Source organism: Callionymus lyra, chromosome 7 (genome assembly GCF_982586985.1).
Source record: "Callionymus lyra chromosome 7, fCalLyr1.hap1.1, whole genome shotgun sequence".
In the NCBI taxonomy this organism is placed as follows: domain Eukaryota; kingdom Metazoa; phylum Chordata; class Actinopteri; order Syngnathiformes; family Callionymidae; genus Callionymus; species Callionymus lyra.
The window spans coordinates 16,444,208-16,465,396 of record NC_141824.1 but is presented as its reverse complement, the minus strand read 5'-3'; the positions used below and the strand labels follow the sequence as shown (position 1 = coordinate 16,465,396).

General features: G+C 36.6%; 1 protein-coding gene and 1 non-coding gene across 2 annotated transcripts; both read right to left on the bottom strand.

Moving 5' to 3' along the window:
• Positions 1-1,879: 1,879 nt before the first annotated feature.
• Positions 1,880-1,951, bottom strand: trnad-guc (transfer RNA aspartic acid (anticodon GUC)). Its single transcript has one exon. It is a non-coding gene; the product is annotated as a tRNA-Asp (tRNA).
• Positions 1,952-4,421: 2,470 nt separating this feature from the next.
• nox4 (NADPH oxidase 4) lies at positions 4,422-20,912 on the bottom strand. Its single transcript, XM_087795449.1, has 18 exons — positions 20,806-20,912; positions 20,485-20,580; positions 18,158-18,268; positions 18,008-18,092; positions 15,409-15,506; positions 14,209-14,236; positions 14,067-14,139; positions 11,951-12,031; positions 11,699-11,855; positions 10,049-10,213; positions 9,908-9,970; positions 9,785-9,845; positions 8,560-8,641; positions 6,818-6,937; positions 6,627-6,735; positions 6,492-6,560; positions 5,566-5,666; positions 4,422-5,503 (listed from the first exon to the last, which is right to left on the bottom strand). The coding sequence occupies exons 1-18, from the start codon at positions 20,860-20,862 to the stop codon at positions 5,383-5,385; spliced, it is 1,677 nt and encodes a 558-aa protein (XP_087651575.1). The 5' UTR covers positions 20,863-20,912; the 3' UTR covers positions 4,422-5,382.
• Between the last annotated feature and the right edge of the window lie 277 nt (positions 20,913-21,189).

The following is a 21,189-nucleotide window of genomic DNA, read 5'->3' as shown; positions in this document are numbered from 1 at the left end:
GTAAATAAAATAAAGTTACTCTGGAGGACAACCAAAAGATTTATCATAACAACATAAATAAATTTCAATGGCTTTTTTGGATTGTTTAACCGCTTTGTGACCCTGTAATCCGGTTTCTAATTTTGGTATTTTGTTTTTCATTTATTCTCATTGTCATAATGACCTGCGTTTTGGGTTATATTTCTGTGTAAAAATAAATGGCTTCTTCTACTTAGGTTCATAACATGCAACTCACGATATTTTAAGCCTTCATTTGATAAGAATTGATCATCTCCAAAAATTCACAACATAGCAACTCTTCGTTGGGGAATTGAACCTCGTTCACTTCCGCTAAAAATCCCTAAAGTTTTCCCATAGATTTTCAATGGTAGTGAAATGGTATGAGTTGGTACTGAAAATCAATACGATTTTCAGCCACAGAGGGCGGTATGTTGCTATTTGACGCGCGTATTATAAAATGTAATAGAGTGTCGGGAGCAGTATAGCGCTATTTAACAATGCTTAGTTTAATTTTGAATAGTCAGTAAGTAAGTAATTTCTATTTATAAAGCGCTTTTCCAGACCAGGGTCACAAAGCGCTTAAACAATCAAAACAATACTCAATAAAATATATACTTTAAAGGTCAAGATAACACGGAAAAACACAGGAGTTCCTGAAAATCGAGGAAAAGCCCGTTCCCTATTTAGATTTTATCCATTTGAAAGGTGTTTTTTTTTTTTACCACTGATCGGCTGTCATTGGAATTAACAATCCTTTTTATATATAAATTGTGTCATTTTGAAACGTGTTGTTTTTGAGTCTGGATATGTTTATAGAAAGTAATTTTGCATTTGCGTCACTTTATTCTTGCTTTGATACAGCCTCTTTTTTGAGTGAACATTATTTTGCAATGTTTTAGTGTGTTTTTTAAATAATTATTCAGTATGTCAGTGTAATTAAAATGTGTTTTCAAATTCTAACTCAACAAGGAGGATGTTGTCATTTGATTTCCTCGAAGTGGTCACGTGACGCTGGAGTCTATTTTAGCCACGTTAATTTAAATAAAGTGAATCTGGAACACAACCAAAGGACGTAACAACTTCCCGTCGGGGAATCGAACCCCAGTCTCCCGCGTCGGCCGCCGCGTATACTTCCGCTAAAAATCCCTAAAGTTTTCCCATTCATTTTCAATGGTATTGAAATGGTATGAGTTGGTACTGAAAATCAATACGCTTTTCGGCCACAGGGGGGCGGTATGGCGTTATTTTACGCGTGTTTTAGAATTGAGAAGCGCTTCATTCATTATTTAGATTTTATCCATTTGAAAGGTGTTGTTTGTTTTTTTTACCACTGATCTGTTTTCTGACGCTGTTTGTCTTGTTTGTCAAATAACTGGACACTAACAAAAATAGTAATACACAACAACTCTCCTTAAATATTTTTTGCAAACTCCATTTGAGATTTTTCTTTAGTGTTAAAACGTGGTTCATTTAAAGGACAGGTTTGTTTTTACCACCGATCGGCTGTCATTGGAATTGAGAATCCTTTTTGTATATAAATTGTGTCATTTTGAAACGTGTTTTTTTCGAGCAATGTCAACCTGTCCGGTGATGTTTATAGAAAGTCATTTTGCATTTGCGTCATATTATTCTCTCTTTAATGCAGGCTTTTTTAAAAAAGTTTTTTTAATAATTATTTTTGCAATGTTTTTGTGTGTGTTTTTAAATAATTATTCAGTATGTCAGTATAAATAAAAAGTGTTTAATTATTGTTAAACATTATTATTAGCACAATTGTAACTCAACATTGCATATCATTTTATTCACTTGACGCTGGAGTCTATCATAGAAATGTAAATCAAATAAAGTTACTCTGGAGGACAACCAAAAGATTTAGGGACTCCCCGACGGGGAATCGAACCCCGGTCTTCCGCGTGACAGGCGGAGATACTGTCCACTATACTATCGAGGAGACGAAAGTGTCCAGTAGAGGGCGAGCTACACATCAAATGTAAGTAAGTGAGTAAGCAATTTGTAGTTATATAGCGCTTCTGGTTAGTAATTTTGGTATTTTGTCTGTCATTTATTCACATTGTTATAATTACCTGCGTTTTGGGTTCTATTTCTGTGAAAAAATAAATTGCTTCTACTTCTTTGGTTCATAACATGCAACTCACGATATTTTTTAGCCTTCATTTGATAGGAATTGAACATCTCCGAAAATTCACAACATAGCAACTCTTCGTTGGGGAATCGAACCCCGGTCACTTCCGCTAAAAATCCCTAAAGTTTTTCCATTCATTTTCAATGGTAGTGAAATGGTCCTAGTTGGTACTGAAAATCAATACAATTTTTAGCCACAGGCTGGCAGTATAGCGCTATTTGACGTGCTTAGTTTAATTTTGAATAGCACGTCGTTCCCTATTTAGATTTTAACCATTTGAAAGGTGTTTATTTTTTTTAACCACTGATCAGCTGTCACTGGAATTGAGAATCCCTTTGTATATAAATTGTGTCATTTTGAAACGTGTTGTTTTCTATCAATGGACGCGCCTGTCCGGATATGTTCATAAAAAGTCAGTTTGCATTTTTGTCATTTTATTCTTGCTTTGATACAGCCTCTTTTTTTCAAAAGTTTTTTTAATTATTATTTTGCAATGTTTTATTGTGTTTTTTAAATAATTAATCAGTATGTCAGTATAATTAAAATGTATTTTCAAATTCTAACTCAACAAGGAGCATGTTGTCATTTTATTACATTTAAGTAGTCACGTGACCCTGGAGTCTATCGTAGCAACGTTAATTTAAATAAAGTTAATCTGGAACACAACCAAAGGATTTAACAACTCCCCGTGGTATGAGTTTGTACTGAAAATCAATAAGATTTTCGGCCACAGGGGGGCGGTATGGCGTTATTTTACGCTTATTTTAAAATTGAATAGATCTTCATTCCCTATTTAGATTTTGTCCATTTGAAAGGTGGTGTTCTTTACCACTGATCTGCTCTCTGACGCTGTTTGTCTTGTTTGTGAAATAACTGGAAAGTAACAAAAATAGTAATACACAACAACTCTCTTTAAATACTTTTTGCAAACTCTGTTTGGGGTTTTTCTTTAGTGTTAAAACGTCGTTCATTTAAAGGACAGTTTAGCAAAAACCAGTAATCTGAATATATCACTTGTAATACTTGATACCTAACAACGTGATTCATTTAACTGGAATGAAAAACTATTGTGTGCAGCGGCAAAGAATCGAACCAGGGTCTTTATTCTTCCAACATTGATTAAATACTACAGTTGGCCAGCAAGTGTTAAGATGGAGGATTCTGATTGGCCGTTAGTCTTTTCCATTCTGATTGGCTGTTTTTCATTTCCAGGCTATGGTTCCAGGTAACGATGTCTGAGTCAGAGAACATTCTTTCACTCTCAGCTTCACACCTCTGATCTGGATTCGTTCCGGACATAAACTCCCCGTCAGAGCTTGTTTTGGTTTCTTCTGTCACGAGCCGCTCTTTAATCTGGAGATTCCTTGCTAAACTTTAAAGTAAATTCCATAAAACGCCGTTCAGGAGGAAATAAACTTCCGGCTTTCAAATTAAGAGCACCTGAGCAACGTTCCGTCTGCCTCGTAACCCTTTACAACGACTCTTTACAGTTTAAAATCCACGTTTGTTAGATAGAATATTTATTCTATTAACCCAAACATAGCTTAACAATTCAATATAGACTTTTTTAGAAATTAAATACAATCAATAACTAAATCATCATATTTGAATATTTTATTTGTGGTATTCAAATTAAGGTAAGAACATATGTTGTAGAATCAGATAAATCGACCCAAATACATGGAAGATGAGTTTATCATGAGTATGATAGTAGATGTTAGTGTTTGATAGTAGATTTTAGAGTTTGAAAGTAGATGTTAGAGTTTAATAGTAGATGTAAGAGAGTTTGAAAGTAGATGTAAGAGAGTTTGATAGTAGATGTAAGAGAGTTTGATAGTAGATGTAAGAGAGTTTTTGACAGAATATGTAAGTGAGTTTGATAGTAGATGTAAGAGAGTTTGATAGTAGATGTAAGAGAGTTTGATAGTAGATGTAAGTGAGTTTGATAGTAGATGTAAGAGAGTTTGATAGTAGATGTAAGAGAGTTTGATAGTAGATGTAAGATAGTTTAATAGTAGATGTAAGAGAGTTTGAAAGTAGATGTAAGTGAGTTTAATAGTAGATGTAAGAGAGTTTGATAGTAGATGTAAGAGAGTTTGATAGTATATGTAAGATAGTTTTTGACAGAAGATGTAAGTGAGTTTGATAGTAGATGTAAGAGAGTTTGATAGTAGATGTAAGTGAGTTTGATAGTAGATGTAAGAGAGTTTGATAGTAGATGTAAGAGAGTTTGACAGAATATGTAAGTGAGTTTGATAGTAGATGTAAAATAGTTTTTGACAGAAGATGTAAGTGAGTTTGATAGTAGATGTAAGAGAGTTTGATAGTAGATGTAAGAGAGTTTGACAGAAGATGTAAGTGAGTTTGATAGTAGATGTAAGAGAGATGTAAGAGAGATGTAAGAGAGATAGTAGAGCGCAGAACTCTGTCATGCTGCTAATTTACCCCCACAATTTATTTTTTTTACTCTATATTATTTAATGATTTTTATTGATTTAGAAAAATCAATATCTTATTTAAAATATCATAATCGATCACATGACACCAATAATAAATAACGCTGAAAATGATCACATGACAAATCAATATTCAGTCACCTTTTTTTAGCATTTTAAATATCGTGAGTAGTAAAGAGCTCAGTGGGGCAACACACACAACAGTGTTATGAAGGACAACCCTTCAAACAATATGTGGATCCAGATGTTAATCATCTGCTCTTGACTTTTTTTTTTGTTATTTCATGAACAAAAAAAATACAGATAAAGGCTGGCAACAACATATCCTCTTTGGTAGATCTAATTCATTATTTTTTTTAAACTGAGAAATATATATATTTCATGTTTAATTATCAAATATTATCTGATAAACTTGTTGTCTTCATTTTCCAGGATGATGTTCCTAGCTGACAACACATACTTTAAAATGTCGACTGAGTGGAAAGTTGTGTTTGTTTTGTGTTTCCCTGCTTTGGTCCTGCAGGGACAGATGTGGAGAACAAGTACCAAGGTCCACTTGCTTTGGCTGAACACATCCTCACCCGTAAAGTGGTCATTCAAGCTGCAGAAACTCGTTGCCAAGTGATTGACCTGCAGCTCAGATGCATTTGAAAATATCAAAATTGTCAGTTGCTTCTTGCAGCTTCTCACGTTCCTGACTTGCTGCTTTTGGATCCACACTGTATTTCAAGTGAAATATTTTGCCTGAAATTCAAATTGAAGTTTGATGTCTGTCCACTTGAATCAGCTGAAGGACTCCTTGTTGAATTCAAAAGTGGCTCCAGTGGAGAGTCTAGAGTTACAGAGTCTATGTAGCGTCCTGGAGATGCCTTTTGGTCCACAGCAGAACACGCCCACCTTCTTGCTGCGAGTGTGGAAAACACAAATGAATGCACGGCAGCGATAATAAGAGGAGGAAACACTCACTGCTGATTGGTCCTTCCAATCTCCTCCAGTAACAACTTCCACTTCGGTCTGCCTACCATCAATCTTGACGTGAGCGGTTGATACTTTTCTTCAAACACGTTCTGGAAATAGATTTGTGCAGTTTGAACTGATAATGAAGCATTTCTGGAAATACTGGAAATATTCAAACAGCTGGAAACAAGCGGTACACATTATTAGTATGTTTGGTGATAATGGGTCTTAAGAGTTGCAACGATTGGTAAATGTAGAATATTAGGTACAATTTAAGTTGATTATCGTTGCGAAACAAAGTTTACAAAGTAACATTTAAAAATAAGAGCCCTTGATTTTCACTGTAGTTAGTAAAATATAATATTTGTTTCCATTCTTAGTAGTTATATTAATACTAATTAGTTAAAATCGGTCCCTCTCCCTGTAGAAAACTACACACATCAACAAATACAGATACTCAAGTTCATTGTGGGTCCCTAAAACAATATTTTAGTCTCAATAAATAAAAACATTACCACCGTTTGATATTCGTTTTTGCATACCGATTTTAGCCAGTAGATAGAGGCAAATTAATCAATTCGTTGATTTCGATCAATATCATCATCAGTTCTCTGAAATAAACAAGTTGTTTACAGGCCACTGTCAAACTTAAAATTATATTATCGCAACACGTTTCTGCGAAAGTCTCAAACAGCGCCGGAGGCGCGCCTGGTGGCTGACAATATATAACACCAACAATGGTTGAGGACTACCGTACATAGGACATACATGGGAAAACGACGAAGGGATTTTAGCTAGATTTAGTTAACCTTAACATTTAATGTTTTTAAACATCAATACACAAATTAATTATACAAAAGAACATTTTTAATTAATAACCAAAATGCTTCAAATTATTATTTATAGATGATGTGTTTTGTGTGTTCATCACCTACCTGTAGGCCTTCTGAGCGGCTGATGTACAGTTTAAGATTTAAGTAGTCCGGTCTGTTCTCCTGCCAGAGCTAAGAGTACAGAAGGTTAAAACATGTATGACACTGAAATCTTTATCAGGCAAAATTATTTACAACCTTGTGGTGTAGCGCACACATCAGCTCAGCGAACCAATAGAAAGACTGGAGCTCCCTGCAGATCCACACGAAGTACAACCTCTGCAACCTGAAGCCCTTCCAGCCGTCACTGGACGCACATGTGTGGGGAGACGGAGCAGAAGTTTAAGAACCTGACTCACCACACCAGACCAGCTCGGTGAAAAACTCACAGGAGAGCGTGCAACACACAGGCGAACGGCGTGACTCCTATTCCACCTGCTACACAAACACTGACGTCGTAGTTGAAAACTTCCTCGGACGGACTTCCAAACGGACCGTCCACGTAAACCCTGAAAACAGAATAACAGATCATGCACAGGTACATTTGCAAACTACTATTTCTATTAAAAAATAGTGTCAAATAGTGTTTATTTTGCATCCATCTACATTGGAAGTCACCTAGATATCTAACCTTTCATTTTAAAGTCATTTGTATTTATATAGCGCTTTTCCAGACCAGGGTCACAATGCGCTTAAGCAATCAAAACAATACTCAATAAAATATATACTTTAAAGGTCAAGATAACACCGAGAACAACACAGGAGTTCCAGAAAATCAAGGAAAAGCCTGAACAAATAAAAATGTCTTAATTTCTTTAATTAATGTCTTAATTGTTTTTATTTAATGTCTTAATTGTTTTTATTTAATGTCTTAAGTCCGGCGTTTGCATTTCTCTTTTTTAAGACAATTATTATGATAATTTTAAGTAAGTAAGTTTTATTTGTAAAGCTTCTTTCACAGACCAGGGTTACAAGGCGCTTAAACAATTGTCTATTTTTCTCTCTATCTTTTTTAACCATCACTTTTTTTTTATCTCTAACCTTTTTCACAATTTCTGTTGCATTTCATTAGTCAATGGTTTGTTCTAAAGAAAATTAATTAATATTACTGTGCAAATGTATACATTATATTGTTATCAATACACATATTTGTGAAATAATTTTTTTGTTTTAATTTAAACATTTTCTGTGATAATAGGTTTTGATTTTGAACTGAATCATGCAGCAAAACTTTGTCTGGGTATCACCAGGTGAACATGGAAGTCGGTGGGAGACTATTTGGTGTTCATTTCCACCGTGTCTTAAGTACTGGGAACACTTTTTGAAGTCTCCAGGAAAAAGTAAAAGTTTGCTACAATGCAACTTTACCGCTTTAACAGTAGAGGGAGCCAGAAACATCTGTTCAATCAACTGTGATGGTGCTTTAATGGCACAGGTGTAGAAACACTTTTATTGCTCGGCTGCGCAGAAAAGAGCTTCATTCATTCCATCACTAAAACAAAAGTATGCGATTCAGAGGTCTTTAAATTAACTGAAATTCCTTAGTGCATTCACTTTGGACTCTTAATACTATATATTTAACACCTGGACTCTTTATGTTTAACATTCGATCAATTCGATTCAATAATTAATGCATCATTACACTTGAAAATATTTACATTCTTTACATAGAATTTATCTACTATATATAAGTATTTTAAGATTTATTTTATACGTAAGCACTGCATATTTTGTTAACCTAGACATTTTAAAATATTGCCTTCTTACCAAATAGCAAATCGATTTACCTCTGGGGATTAATAAAGTTTTTCATGTATTAGTTGTTATCTCTTGTTTTTCCCATGGTAGTACTTCTATATTGCTAAAATAGAAAAGTATGTTGCACCCAGAGGTCTCGTTTCATCAGGATGTTTTGTTTTCATAGCTCTGCTTCACTAAACCATCACAAAACAAACGTACCCCCCCCTCACCCCTCACCCACGCCAGTCCCCTTTACATGTCATCTCATGTGATCACAGCAGGAAGAGAACAGGGTCAAAAGGTCACGACCTTTGAACCCTATGTGATTTTAAGGCTCCACTAGAAACGATCTCAGCAACATCCAAACACAGAAAACACACACTAAGCATACTTGGGGAATCTCCTCTGCTGCACCATCGGGAGGATCTCGAAGTTCATCTTCGGCTCAGGAAGTAGCAGCCGAGTGAATCGCTCTGAGGACCAGAAGGACATATGTAGAGATAAACATCTGGCATCACCAAGTGTTACAAATATAGAATGAACATGAATCGTATCGAGCTCAGGCTGTGACGTCAGATCGAAGAGGCCTTCACAAACAAAGTCATTTCCTGTTGTTATCTTAGCGTGTGCGTGTGCGTGTGCGTGTGCGTGTACAGTAGCGCGGGGGAAATGACTGCATCAGCTTGAATTGTCACAGCAATGAAAGCAGCAATTTCCTCTGGAGTATTTTTTATATTCATGCACACACGTGTACAAACATAAACAAGTATAGACATGAATAACCTTTCTGAAGTTTGTACCAACCTTCATTGTGTCATAGCAGCAGATTTTAGAAATACATACTAGATACATTATTATATATATATACAGGGACACAAAATGTCCATCAAATGAAAAGACAGAAGGAATTAATAAGAAGAAGTCGTAATATGGAGTACAAACACACATTGAAAGAAAACGCTAAAAATGATCACTTACTTTACTTAACATACATTATAAATAAATAAGGATTTTCATTTTAAGTAGTAAATAATTGGGTAAAGGTGTCACTGAAAAACAAATAAATGTGATTTATAATGAACATTTCTTTAACTCTCCTTTATTTTGAAAATTAACTTAAAAGAAAAAGCATATAAAAGTACTAAATTAATTTAATAATTACCTGAACACCTGAATTACCTGTCCTAGTATCATCTTTTAACAGAAACCTTCCTGTTAAGTCCATTAACCTGTGATGATAATGTTTTCAATTTCTACAAAATTATTTTGAATTTAAAGTCAAACCAAACAAATAAAACAATCTATTTCAGTTAATGTCAGGCTTATAGCTTCTTTTGAAGATGAGCAAATAGATCATTGGGTAAAAGAGTTTTAGCTAATTCCCTGTTTTTAAATATACGGAAAACACCTATTTCCTTAAAGATATACACATATTTATGCAGGAATTTATTTCTCAACAGCCATTTAAAGGAGTGTATTAATAAATGTTAAAATGTATCTCAATATATATTGTTACTTCTTTACCCTGGAGGTCCCTATTTACAAACTCTTTATTATTAACTAATGATGGCAGTCCTGGTGAATCTAGAATCTAGAAGTTGTTTGTTCTCACTCACCGGTCCAGTCTCCCACCACTCTGAGGTGAATACCAAAAGTCTCCTTGTTTTCAGTTGGACACTGAAAGGTAGAGAAATATTTTTAAGAAACTCTTTTGATGCACAAAATCGACCTTTTCTCACCACTGTGAGCGTGAAAGGATGATTCTCGAATGAGGAGACGCCAGGACAGTTGAGGACAACATACTAGAGGAAGAGAGAGAAACAGGCATCGGACGAAGAAGAAGAAGTTATCATTGGTGTCGTGAAGGTTGGGATTCTCACCTGACCGGGACGGGCTCGGAAGTTCTTCTTCAACATCCGCAACTCCACGACATCACAGGGATGCCTGTTGACCGTCACTATGGTAACGGGGTCGCTGCTCCGGATGTAGCGGTACAGACGCTCCGCGCAGTAGAGACAGAGCGGACCTAACACCCAGATCCACGTCTGTGCAGGAGGAAACAAAAGAAAAAGTCAGATGGTTTAAGGAATCCGATCCAACACAGCTGCTCTGAACATCACACCAAATCAAACTTAAACTCAAATAATCATCAGAAAATTTTCTTTGTATTTCCACCTTTTAATTTAAATTAAAGTTTTGCTATTAACGGCCCTGAAAAAGCTTCACGCAGAGACTGAAATGAGCCGTGCAGACGCCTGTTAAACACCCTCTTATCTCACCTCATCAGCAGCAGACGCCCTCTCATGCGGAGCAAATGATTCCCACATCTGGAAATATCTGCTCCAAACGTTCGTGCTCACACGTGACCGAAGAGTTCCGCACCAGCAACATACAGTTGTAGAGATTGTTTTGGATACACAACATGTGTGGTCAAGTGAGACCATCTTTTGCGTCGCTCTTCTCTCAACGTTTACCTGTCAGGACTAATTGCGAGGCAGCTCCGGTAAATCCAAAGGAACACGATTGTGTTTGAGGGGGATTTTAACGGACCCGCCTTGTTGCTCAACGACCGTGTGCAAACACGTAATCACACGTGCAGAAGAAATGCACACAAACACAGGCCTTGATGTGAACAAAAAAAGAAACTTTTCACCCTCCCAAACAACACCTCTAATGAATGAAACCTGTTTCAGTGTTTGAGCAAATATTTATGACATGAGACATTTAGAATGTCTTTAAAGGATTTTAATGTCATAAACTAGACGTTTCAGTAAACAAAATACATCGATATATCGCTTTTGTTACGTTCACGTTACTGTATGAAAATGTAATTACCCTTTGTCGATTTATTTTTATTGTTTATTAAGTTGTTTTATGGTTTATATTTCAATGAAGTGTATGTATAATAGAATAATTAGATTTTCTATCTATAACCATTGTTTCAATATCCACAGTGTTTGTTCATTTTTGTGCCAAACATTTCAGGCAATAGATGGCAGCACTCATTACGACCGCCGCGGATAAAGAAACAATGAGGCCTGCAGGATCCCGTTGATGACTGAGGACGAGAGGATACAGTGAACTCCAGCGACTGATGTTTGGGCATATTTTGGTTTCAAAATAAGCAGTTACAACTTCGTCAAGAGTTGAGTGGTCTGTAAATTCTTCAACACCAGAGTCAAATACTCGACAATACTACAAATATATCCTTGTTACTACTGTATCACAATATATCGTATTGTGACCAGTATACTGCCAGTATACACTCGAATGAAATAAACGCATTTACGGCAAGGTTTTCAAATTTAATCACTCAAAATTCTTTCTCAGTCTAGGTTAGGGAAGAATAAAATGTATAGTTTGCTAAAAGGAAGTCAGTATTTTTTTGATATATTTCTTTCATTCTTTAACCCTTCGTCTCTTCAAAACTGACGTCTTATAGGACATGATATCAACACGTTATTTACAGTGTTTAAGCAGACATTTTTGAACCTAAACCCACATGTATGTGAAGACAGACACAAACACACCTGTGGGCAGTGAGCTTGAAACCGAGCGTCTTCACTGCATCGCTCGTCCTCTTCACGCTGCTCCAGCTCCTCCTGTCGCTGCTCACCACTGCTCTGGTTCACTGCCATGCAGCCGGGCGGGTGAGCGTCAACGTTGGTTTGATACTTGAGGGCTCCTCTGCTCCATTAACAGATAAATAAACTCATAAAAGAACAGCTATTTTAAAGCAGGATTTCTTCATCCGTCTGTGTAAGAAGTTCAGAGCGACTCACCCGACCATGTGGATCATCAGAATGATGTAGAACACGATGAAGAGGTTGTGTGTGTACCAGAAGATCTCATAGTTGGATATCCTGGGGAAAAACACTTTTACATTAAATATATGCCAGTATCACACAAATTAATTCAACTTTTGTCACTTGTCAAAAAAGCATTTCTATATTATCTTCATTTAAAAGTCACTCAAGGCTTAATAATTAAGATTAAATTGATATATAGAACATAAAATAGAAGCCACACTTAATAACACAAGTGGACAAAATCCTTCTGGCCAAAAAAACAATATTTACTTCATATGAATGATGATATTTGAATATTGTCTTTTTGTTGTCCTTTCACTTCATTCTTTGAGCCTCAATTTATCGTAGTTATCTTTGTGTTTGTCCTCCACGAGATTCATAATCCATCGAACAAAAAAAACACTGGCATCTTCAAAGGTCACCATAACATCATAAAAACTTCTAATTCTAGTTATTGTTGTTGATATATATATCATGATTCTATTCATTATTGTGTTTATTTAGTTTATTACATTTTATATTTATATTATATTACATTGTATTTTTAGTATGGATTATTATTATTTATTTATTATTTTTATTTATTTATATTTTACAACTGTATTGCTTTAATACAACTAGGATCGCAATGTTGGGAAAATAAAGGTATATCTTATCACATCATATCATGAACATTAATCCACCTTGATTTTTGAGGCTATAGAAGTATTGTATGTCAAATGTGGGCCTAACTACTTGCTTGACTTCCATCAGTTTAATAATAGTCCTGTGTTTTCTTCGTGTGCAAAAATACATAAAACTGAGTAAACAATACAAAATAAAACACACCAGGCAGGGGTCAGCCAACTGAGGGACTGTGTGATCGGGACATCAAAGGTCAATATTCGAGGGGTCGTCAAACACAACGCCCCCCCTCGTCCATAAAGCGTGCACACAATGAACAAGACCCAACCCTGCATTCAAGTGCTGCTTTAGAAGTGCTTTCATCTTTACGCTCCCTAAACACCAGCGTGCTGACGCAGGGATGTCCGGGACGTATTTGTTCTGAGGTCGACCACTTCTGTGAGGTCGAGTCGTTTCACTTCAATCAGAGAAGAAAATGTGGCGAGGAATTTAAGATATAAAACAACACTTAATGGATAAAATATGTATGTATATTAAAGCTCTGGTCAACTTGACCCAGAGATAACACAATGGATACCTAAAAAGAAATAATCATTTTGATATTGTGAGGTATAAAGATGGAAGCGTTTGAGATAATAAATCAAATTTATTGTTAAATTCAATGTAATGAATATTGTTTTCTTTTTTTTTTCATTATTTATATGTAATATTATGTTTTCACCACAATCTCTATTTTCTATGTTCTTTATATTTGCACATTGTCATCCCTTGCACATTGTTCTTTATTTGCACTTTGTTCTGTCTGTCTGTCTGTCTGTCTGTCTGTCTGTCTGTCTGTCTGTCTGTCTGTCTGTCTGTCTGTCTGTCTGTCTGTCTAAGAGGAATTGAATAATTTAAAGACAATATTACTACATCATAACTTACCATTTGTCTGTCAAGCGACCATGACCCTTAAAATAAAGTATCCCCGTATATAAGGAAAAATAACATATTTTAACGACCAAAATAGTGTATATTTGAAGCACCTGCCTGCTTAATTCAAATCGTATGTGGTAGTGATTCATCAAAGAGAGACAATCACAGAAAAACACAACGTGTAATATTAAATGTGACTTATTGTCCTATTATATCCTTCATCCCTCTAACTACCACTAGCCACGGTTAAGTGGTCTGTAAATTCCTCTTATCCCCTGCTCAATTACTGAAGACAGCAGGGGGCCGCAAACACACACACACACACTCACACACACGCACACACACACACACGCACGGACACACACTCAGAGGGAGTGACCTGCCCTGACCTGAGTAATGACAGAGCCGTGAGTGAAACACTGAAGAAGGGATTTGCTCTGTAGAAAAACCTGACTTAGCTCAGATTATTATAGTTTCTGTATCGGCCCCTCACCGGCAGACCGCAGATGTGGTCGCAAAACAAACAAAACAATTAGTGTGTTGGACCTACCTTATGCAGTGGGATGAGGAGGAGAACATCAGGAAGAGGATGAGAACCAAGAGGAGCCCGGTGACTCCAGGAACTACCAGGAATGAGACGTGAAATGTTACCAACAACACAGGCGACATAAGTTGAAACTTTCACCTCTTACCTGTGGTAAAAATGATCTGCTTTGGATCCTGTTTAAGAGAAAGATTTTTTTTTTTTTAACATTTTTTTAACATAATTAAAGGCATATAACAGCTTAACAGCCTCATAGCAAAAGAAAATGGTTGCTGGTTCAATTCCTTGCTTGAGGCATCTTGCACAACAGTCAAAAACGTACAGATGTTGCTTGAGAACTCTAAATTCTCTGTAGGTGTGAGTGTATGTCTGAAAGGTTGTGCGTGTAACAGACGAGTTCAGGTGGCCCCCTGCCTCTCGCTCGAAGTAGCTGGGATAGACCCCAATCCCGCCACCCCACCAAGGGAATCAGGGGCAGAAGTAAAGAAAAGTATGACTTTGATAAGCGGAGGCTCACAGAGTGACGCAGCTTTTCAGGAATGATGTTTCTGTGAAAAAAGTCTAACGCTCTGCCGACTATTGGGTGGTCTGTGCCTTGCCCAAGGGCATCTGATTTTCCTGCCAAGTACTCGTAGTGTGAATAACAAGTGTAAGTATAACTCTGGATGAGGTACGAGTAGTCATTAAACCAGTCGAAAAAATGAATCATCGCATCAATGATACTCATCAGAACAGGTTAACACTGGGATTCATCAGGTTTTCAAGTAGTGGTTAGTAGAAGAAGAATTATCAGAACAGCCTTGTCAGGTGCTTCACAATCCAAGAATTAAATGTAAAATAAATGATGTTCTAGCTAATTTATGTTATTAAAATAATTGAAAAAAAGTGTTGATTTGTATTTTCTGTTATTTATTAGACATAGCAAAATATCTTGCAGGTTACAAGTAAAAATCTTAATTATATATAAAATATTAAAGATTTCATTTTAACATACTTAAACAGGGGAGTCCAAGTCATTCAAGCATCTTAAAATCTTAAACACAGTTGTGTGCTTAACAACATGTTTAGTGCTACACATATACTATACTTGTCCAAACGGTCATTGAATTTTATGCCTTTTTTATGGTTTGAAGTTTGCAGAATTGTTGATTTGTGACTGTTGTCTTGGTGGAGTTCATATGTAGTTTATTGTTCTATATTTATGATTGAATATAATCTATTGCCAAACTATGTAAGTAATTAAGTACTGTATGTGTGTATTTAAAGATCTTATGGGCCACATACAATTACTTCCTGGATCAGATTTAGCACATAAGCCTACATTGATACCAGATCGATTGACACTCACCTCCCCTTTATATCGAGCCAGATTCAGAGCCGGAAAGTCCTCAGAGTAGCCAGCACTGAAGTTGAAAACATTCGCCAGATGAGCTGAGACGTGGACCACTGAAGAGAAAAAAAAACATTTAAGCGTCAATTCAGAATGTTGATAACTTGGAGTTTTATTTACATTTTATAGTTTGAATGGTGTTTCTACGTCAATTTTTGCCAGAGCAGGAGATGTTTCAAAATGGCGCAGATTTGTGACTTTTTTTACCTCGACTTACATCGCGAACATTTTATAATCTTGTGAGAAAAATAACAGCAGTGCGACGATCCGCACAATGTTTTTTTTGTTTTCATGCACTCAAAGGTGCGGTGTGTGAAAAAACTGAGGGAGAATGAATAATAAGAAGAATAAGAAGAAGAATTTAAAAAATGAAATAATTGCAGTTACACTTTTCTGACAAGTGGGGTCGCCAAAAACAAAGTTTTGAATATTACGTATAGTTGCTTTAAAGTTGACATTTGCAATAGCTATTCAAAGTCTTCCACCTAAAGTGAGGATTTAAGAATGTATCTACTGTATATGGATCATTATTCTTAAATCTAAAATCTAAATACAGACTTCTCGTATCCATTAGAATGCATTAATAGTATTTTAAATCACTCAAATGATACTCGTGATAGTCTTTTCTGTACACGTTTAACGACTTTGTCTTGTGTGTTTTCATCCTTTGTTGTAAAGCGTTTTTGTGTGTCCAAAAAAAGCGCTATATATATATATATACAAAGTTGATTATTATTATTATAAGTAACGTCGTCTTCGCACTAGCATGATGTACCCTAAGCTATTGAGACTATAACTTCACGGCCGGCACAGTGATAGATTTAAACACATCCTGGGTTGAATCATGTTCCCTGCAAACGTCGCCACTAATCTCTCAGCGGGGAGACAGGACATCCCTCTGTCCGCACATGCACATAATTAACACAGCGCGGCAATTTTAATCTCAAAAACAAGTCTTTGTCTATTCAGCAAAACGTCAGCAAGAACATGCTCCTGACTCACTCTTCAGGTCTGACATCACAGACCAACCATGCGGCCGGCAACAGCTGATGGAATTAAAGGCTGCGGGGTGTGGAGGGAAGCCTGGGCCACAAGGGTCCTCTATTCCTGATCCACATCCTCTCTGCTGCGATTACCATTGTTCCCTCTCTTCTTCCCTCGCGCTGCAAGCTGTCTCGCCCTTTCTTTAAGTTGTCTCACAACTGTGGAATCAGTGTAGACCCCGGTTTATCCAAATGTTGATCGGTTTTGATACATTACGTCTGACTTTTTCGGACACTAACCCCGGAATCAACCAAAATGTTTTCTGTCCAGGAAGTTATAAGACTCACACGTCATCAGTTCATTCAGTCGCATTATCCTTTTATAATATTACTTTTTCATCTGTTGACCTTTGACTTTGATATTTGATTCTGTTAATATAAGTACATTTACAACAGAGTGTTTCTGTTCGTCCTGCACCTCCAGCCCTTGTCCACCACCACGACTACGCCAGGATCGTATTTCTGTTTTCTTGATCCTCTTAAGCGAGTGACTTTTTTGTTTGTAAAGTGATGTTTTAGTTATAGTATATTTAATTACCTTGTGATGAACCTTGTATTGCTGTCTGTCTTCAGCCCTGGCCTGAACAATATGTTTTCCCCTTTCATAGTAGCTAGATACAGAGCACCTTGGGGAACTTGTAAAAGGATAAAGTTCTCGAGAAGTTAAAAAAATTAGATCTTTAAAATATATATATATTAAAATAACCTTAAGAAGTTCTTTACAACCTATTTGATTGTCGCGAGACCGACAAGGGCTGTGAATTCCTTAAAGTTAAAAGACTGTTTAAAGTTTAATAACTGTTGGGAAATAGAGCAGTTTATTTACTTTTACTTCCTGTTGACCTCAAGTACAAGAAAAACATTTGTTCTTAAAAGGAGATATATATATATAACAACTGCACATGTGAGAGACAAATTATATCTTTAAAGGGAAATCTTCTTTACAAAAACTTTTCTGACTTGGAGTTTCTTTAGGAGTGGCTCTTGAGTGCGAGGAGTCTTCTTCTTGATCCTCGATCGTCAAGTCGGATTTCAAGCGATACTTATGATAGTCAACAGGGGCTCACGGCAGCCAAAAATGATTTTGCTAAAAAACAAGTCAACTTCTCAAGTTCAATTTCTCACTTCTTCAAATCTGTTTTAACTCTGAGATTCTTTTATAAACTTGTTGAAATCTTTTTTAAACTTCTAACAATGAAATTGTTCTTCCTCACAGTCCCTTTATGAAAGTTTAGGGCCTCCATACATCGATCATACAACCAAAATCTGTGGGAAAGATACAATTGCTCTGGAGAATATGTATAAAAAGTGTTGATTCACAGGAAGACCGGAGGCGACCACAGCTGCTCGGAGCTCCCATGATGTCATAAATGAAGACCCACAACACACACACACGCACACACACACAAAAATGGGAACCACAAAACCAGCTGGAGCGACGTCGCAGCTGGTACTTCGGGAATGCTGAGCCAGCCTGGATTCATTTATCCGCACATACAAGCAAACACAATTACCGGAGAAGATGCAGATGGCGAGTCCACAGGCCACGTGGAAGGTCTTGCTCTTGTCAAGTAGTCGCCGGGTCTTTCTGCTCGAGACCTGTGGTACCAATGCACGTGTGTGAGACAATACATAAAAAAAAACGTTGTTTTTTAATGTCTTACCGTGTGTGCTCCTCTGACGAAGGTGAGCAGAGAACGGCACATAGGGAGCAGCACTAGGCTGCAGTTGAGGTTCAACACAGATGCAGAAGCTCTGCTGATGCACAGGCCCAGCTGTGAACACACAAGAATGATTAGTGACGACAACAAACCTTAATGGGTTTGGAGCCTATAGCGTCTAGGGGTAGAATATGGTGATACGATATATTGCGATACTGTAGTAACAAGTATATATTTGTAGTATTGTTGAGTACTTGACTCTGGTGTTGCAGAATTTACAGACCACATGACTCTTGACAAAGTCGTAGCTGCTTTCATCTGTTTTGAAACCAAAATATGTCCAAAAATCAGCTTTGGAGTCGACTGTATCCTCTCGTCCTCAGTCATCACTGAGATTTTGTTATTATTTTTCTGTGGAAGGTTTAATAATTGCCATATATCGGCCGGTCGTTTTATCGCAACAGAAAAATTTAACAAATATCGTGAATATTGGCATTTTAATTGTAAATAAAAAACACATATAATTAAAATAAAGTTACCGAAGGAATAAAAATAAACAGGATTTGAAAGCCAAAAAAAATACTAATCACTTAATTGCTTGTTTTTTTTAATATCATTACAGTGCTGTTAAATATTTATACAGTATCTTAAAAACAATGTCTGTATATTTAAGTGTATTGATATCATTTCTATGGCTCAGTCAATGTCCAAACATCAGCTTTAAAAGCTGATGGAGTCCACTGTATCTTGTCCCTCAGTATATCGCGGAATTTCATTGTTCCTTAACCTACTGAGGATGTAATGAGTGGCCATCTAGTGGCCGGAAGTTGAATTGCAACACAAAAACGAACAAATGTCGTGAATATTCATGTTAATTGTTAATAAAAAAATCGATTATTTTATTTTAAATATAATTTATTGAAATATAAACCATAACTAACTATGATAAAAAATAAAATATGATTTGAAAGCTAAAAGAAATACGGTGCCGTTGAATATCGATCAGTATTATGCAAGAAACAAAGCGATGTATATCAGCGTATCGATATTATCTCACAACCCAAACAGCGTCGTCGGTGGAGCACGTGACCTTCATGTTACCTGGACCGAGATGAGAGGGACGTGAGATGTGTAATCTCGCTGCCTAAATTCCAACCACGGCTTAATAATTAGAGCCGTTTCATACTGAAGGATCAGTGAGACTCACGCCGGCCCGAGTGCTGCCGGCTCCAAGTTCGCTGCTGGTGCTGTCTCTTCCCATTACTCTCAAGCAAACGGTGTGCGAGGCGCATCAATGGGTAGAGAGAGGGAAAATGAATTCTCTCCGAATTAAACTGTTTTTCAACTGCTTTTATTGTTGTTGTTTTTTTATTTCATTGGAAATACCTTTCGGTTTTTATGAGTATTTTTACAGGGCAGTAGATATAAGACGTCATCATCCTCTTAGTCATACACAACACAGACGACACAGCAACAACTGTTTGTTCAACATCAAGAGATAAGACACACACATACACAAAAACACAAGCTGGCTGAGTCAAGTAAAAACTTTCTTTGAAGATTCAAATGAAGTTTACACATTAATACACACATCCACAGACACACAAATGTACATGTAAGAACACACTCAAGTGTCTCGGTCTTAGCCAGTGGCGTGCCCACACTTGTCCCTCATCCTCTCCTTGTGCTCACCACTTTTTTGTTCTGTTTTTTTTTTTTTGGTCCTTGTTGCTCTGTGGAGGTTTTTACCTTAATGTGCAGCCAAGTTTTACAGAGCACAGTTATGTTTAGGGTAATAAGTCAAACACCAGCGAACACAAAGAATAGCTGTAAATAATGATCGAATGACTCATTTGAGAAGCTTTGATTTAGGCATATTTTCAAGATGAATCAGTAGCAACTTGATTTTAACTTTAAAACCTTGAAAAACATTAATGAAAAACCAGAAAACTTCAGTTTAAATAAGATAAAAACTCTTAGGATAACTTTTTCCACGGACGATTAGAAGAGTTTTAGCGTCAACACTTGCCTGCTTCACCTTTTTTTTTGTTTAAATGGACTTGTGATCTTGTTTTGTCTTTAAGAAAGTTGTTGTTAGGAATTTAAAAAAAAGAAGCTATTTTACCTTCTTTTGATGATGCATTTTAATGAATAAAATGTATAATTATTCTTTAAATCTAAATGCATTAGAGACAAACATCCATTTATCAGCTGCAGGAATTTAAATGGGTCTGAGATTCACGATCTTACTAGTATTGATTTCTTATCTTTGGAAGGGAATACACTGTTTATTTATACGATACATGCAGTCAGTACTGAGAGTGTCTCACCCCCAGCATCTGGTACAGGTAGTGGTACTGGAGTCCAGTGGAGTAGAGGAGGAACGTCTTCACAAACAGCAAAGTGTTTACGCCCAACCACAGCATCTAAGTAAATAGAAATAACGTGCTTTATAAAACTATCAAACAAAAACACGACGTCCAACAAACTTCAAAGTATATTGAAATAATAGTAATTAACACTTTTTTTTTTAGGTTTTAAAGTATGTCAAATATATGCTAATAAATACATTTTAATGCAGTTCTGGAACAAAAACGAACTTTGACCATAGAAAAGTTTTCTATTCAGATGAAAGTAGTGAGTTTTCTCACCAGAACAAAGTGTTTTCCTCCCTCGTTGGCGAGCCAGCTCCGCAGCGACACGACCATGATGCCCCGCTGCTGCCCGGACTCCTCGCACCAAACCCCGGCGTGTCTCTGAGGGGAAGCCGGTGCTCAGTGTGGCCGGGTGACCGTGTGTGTGTGTCTGTGGTTGCGCGCGTGTGTGTGTGAGTCTGTGTTTAGCCGGTGTCTGTGGACTCCCCCCCTCTCGCTCTCTGCATTAAAACTAAACAAAAACTTTTACCCGACATTCAAGTACCCTGTTTCTCCACTAGAGGGAAGTAGAAGCTAACATTTATACTAACTTCATTCACACCTTAATTTAGAATAATAATGGTTTATAAATAACTTGATGTTACATTCATTTATATCGTG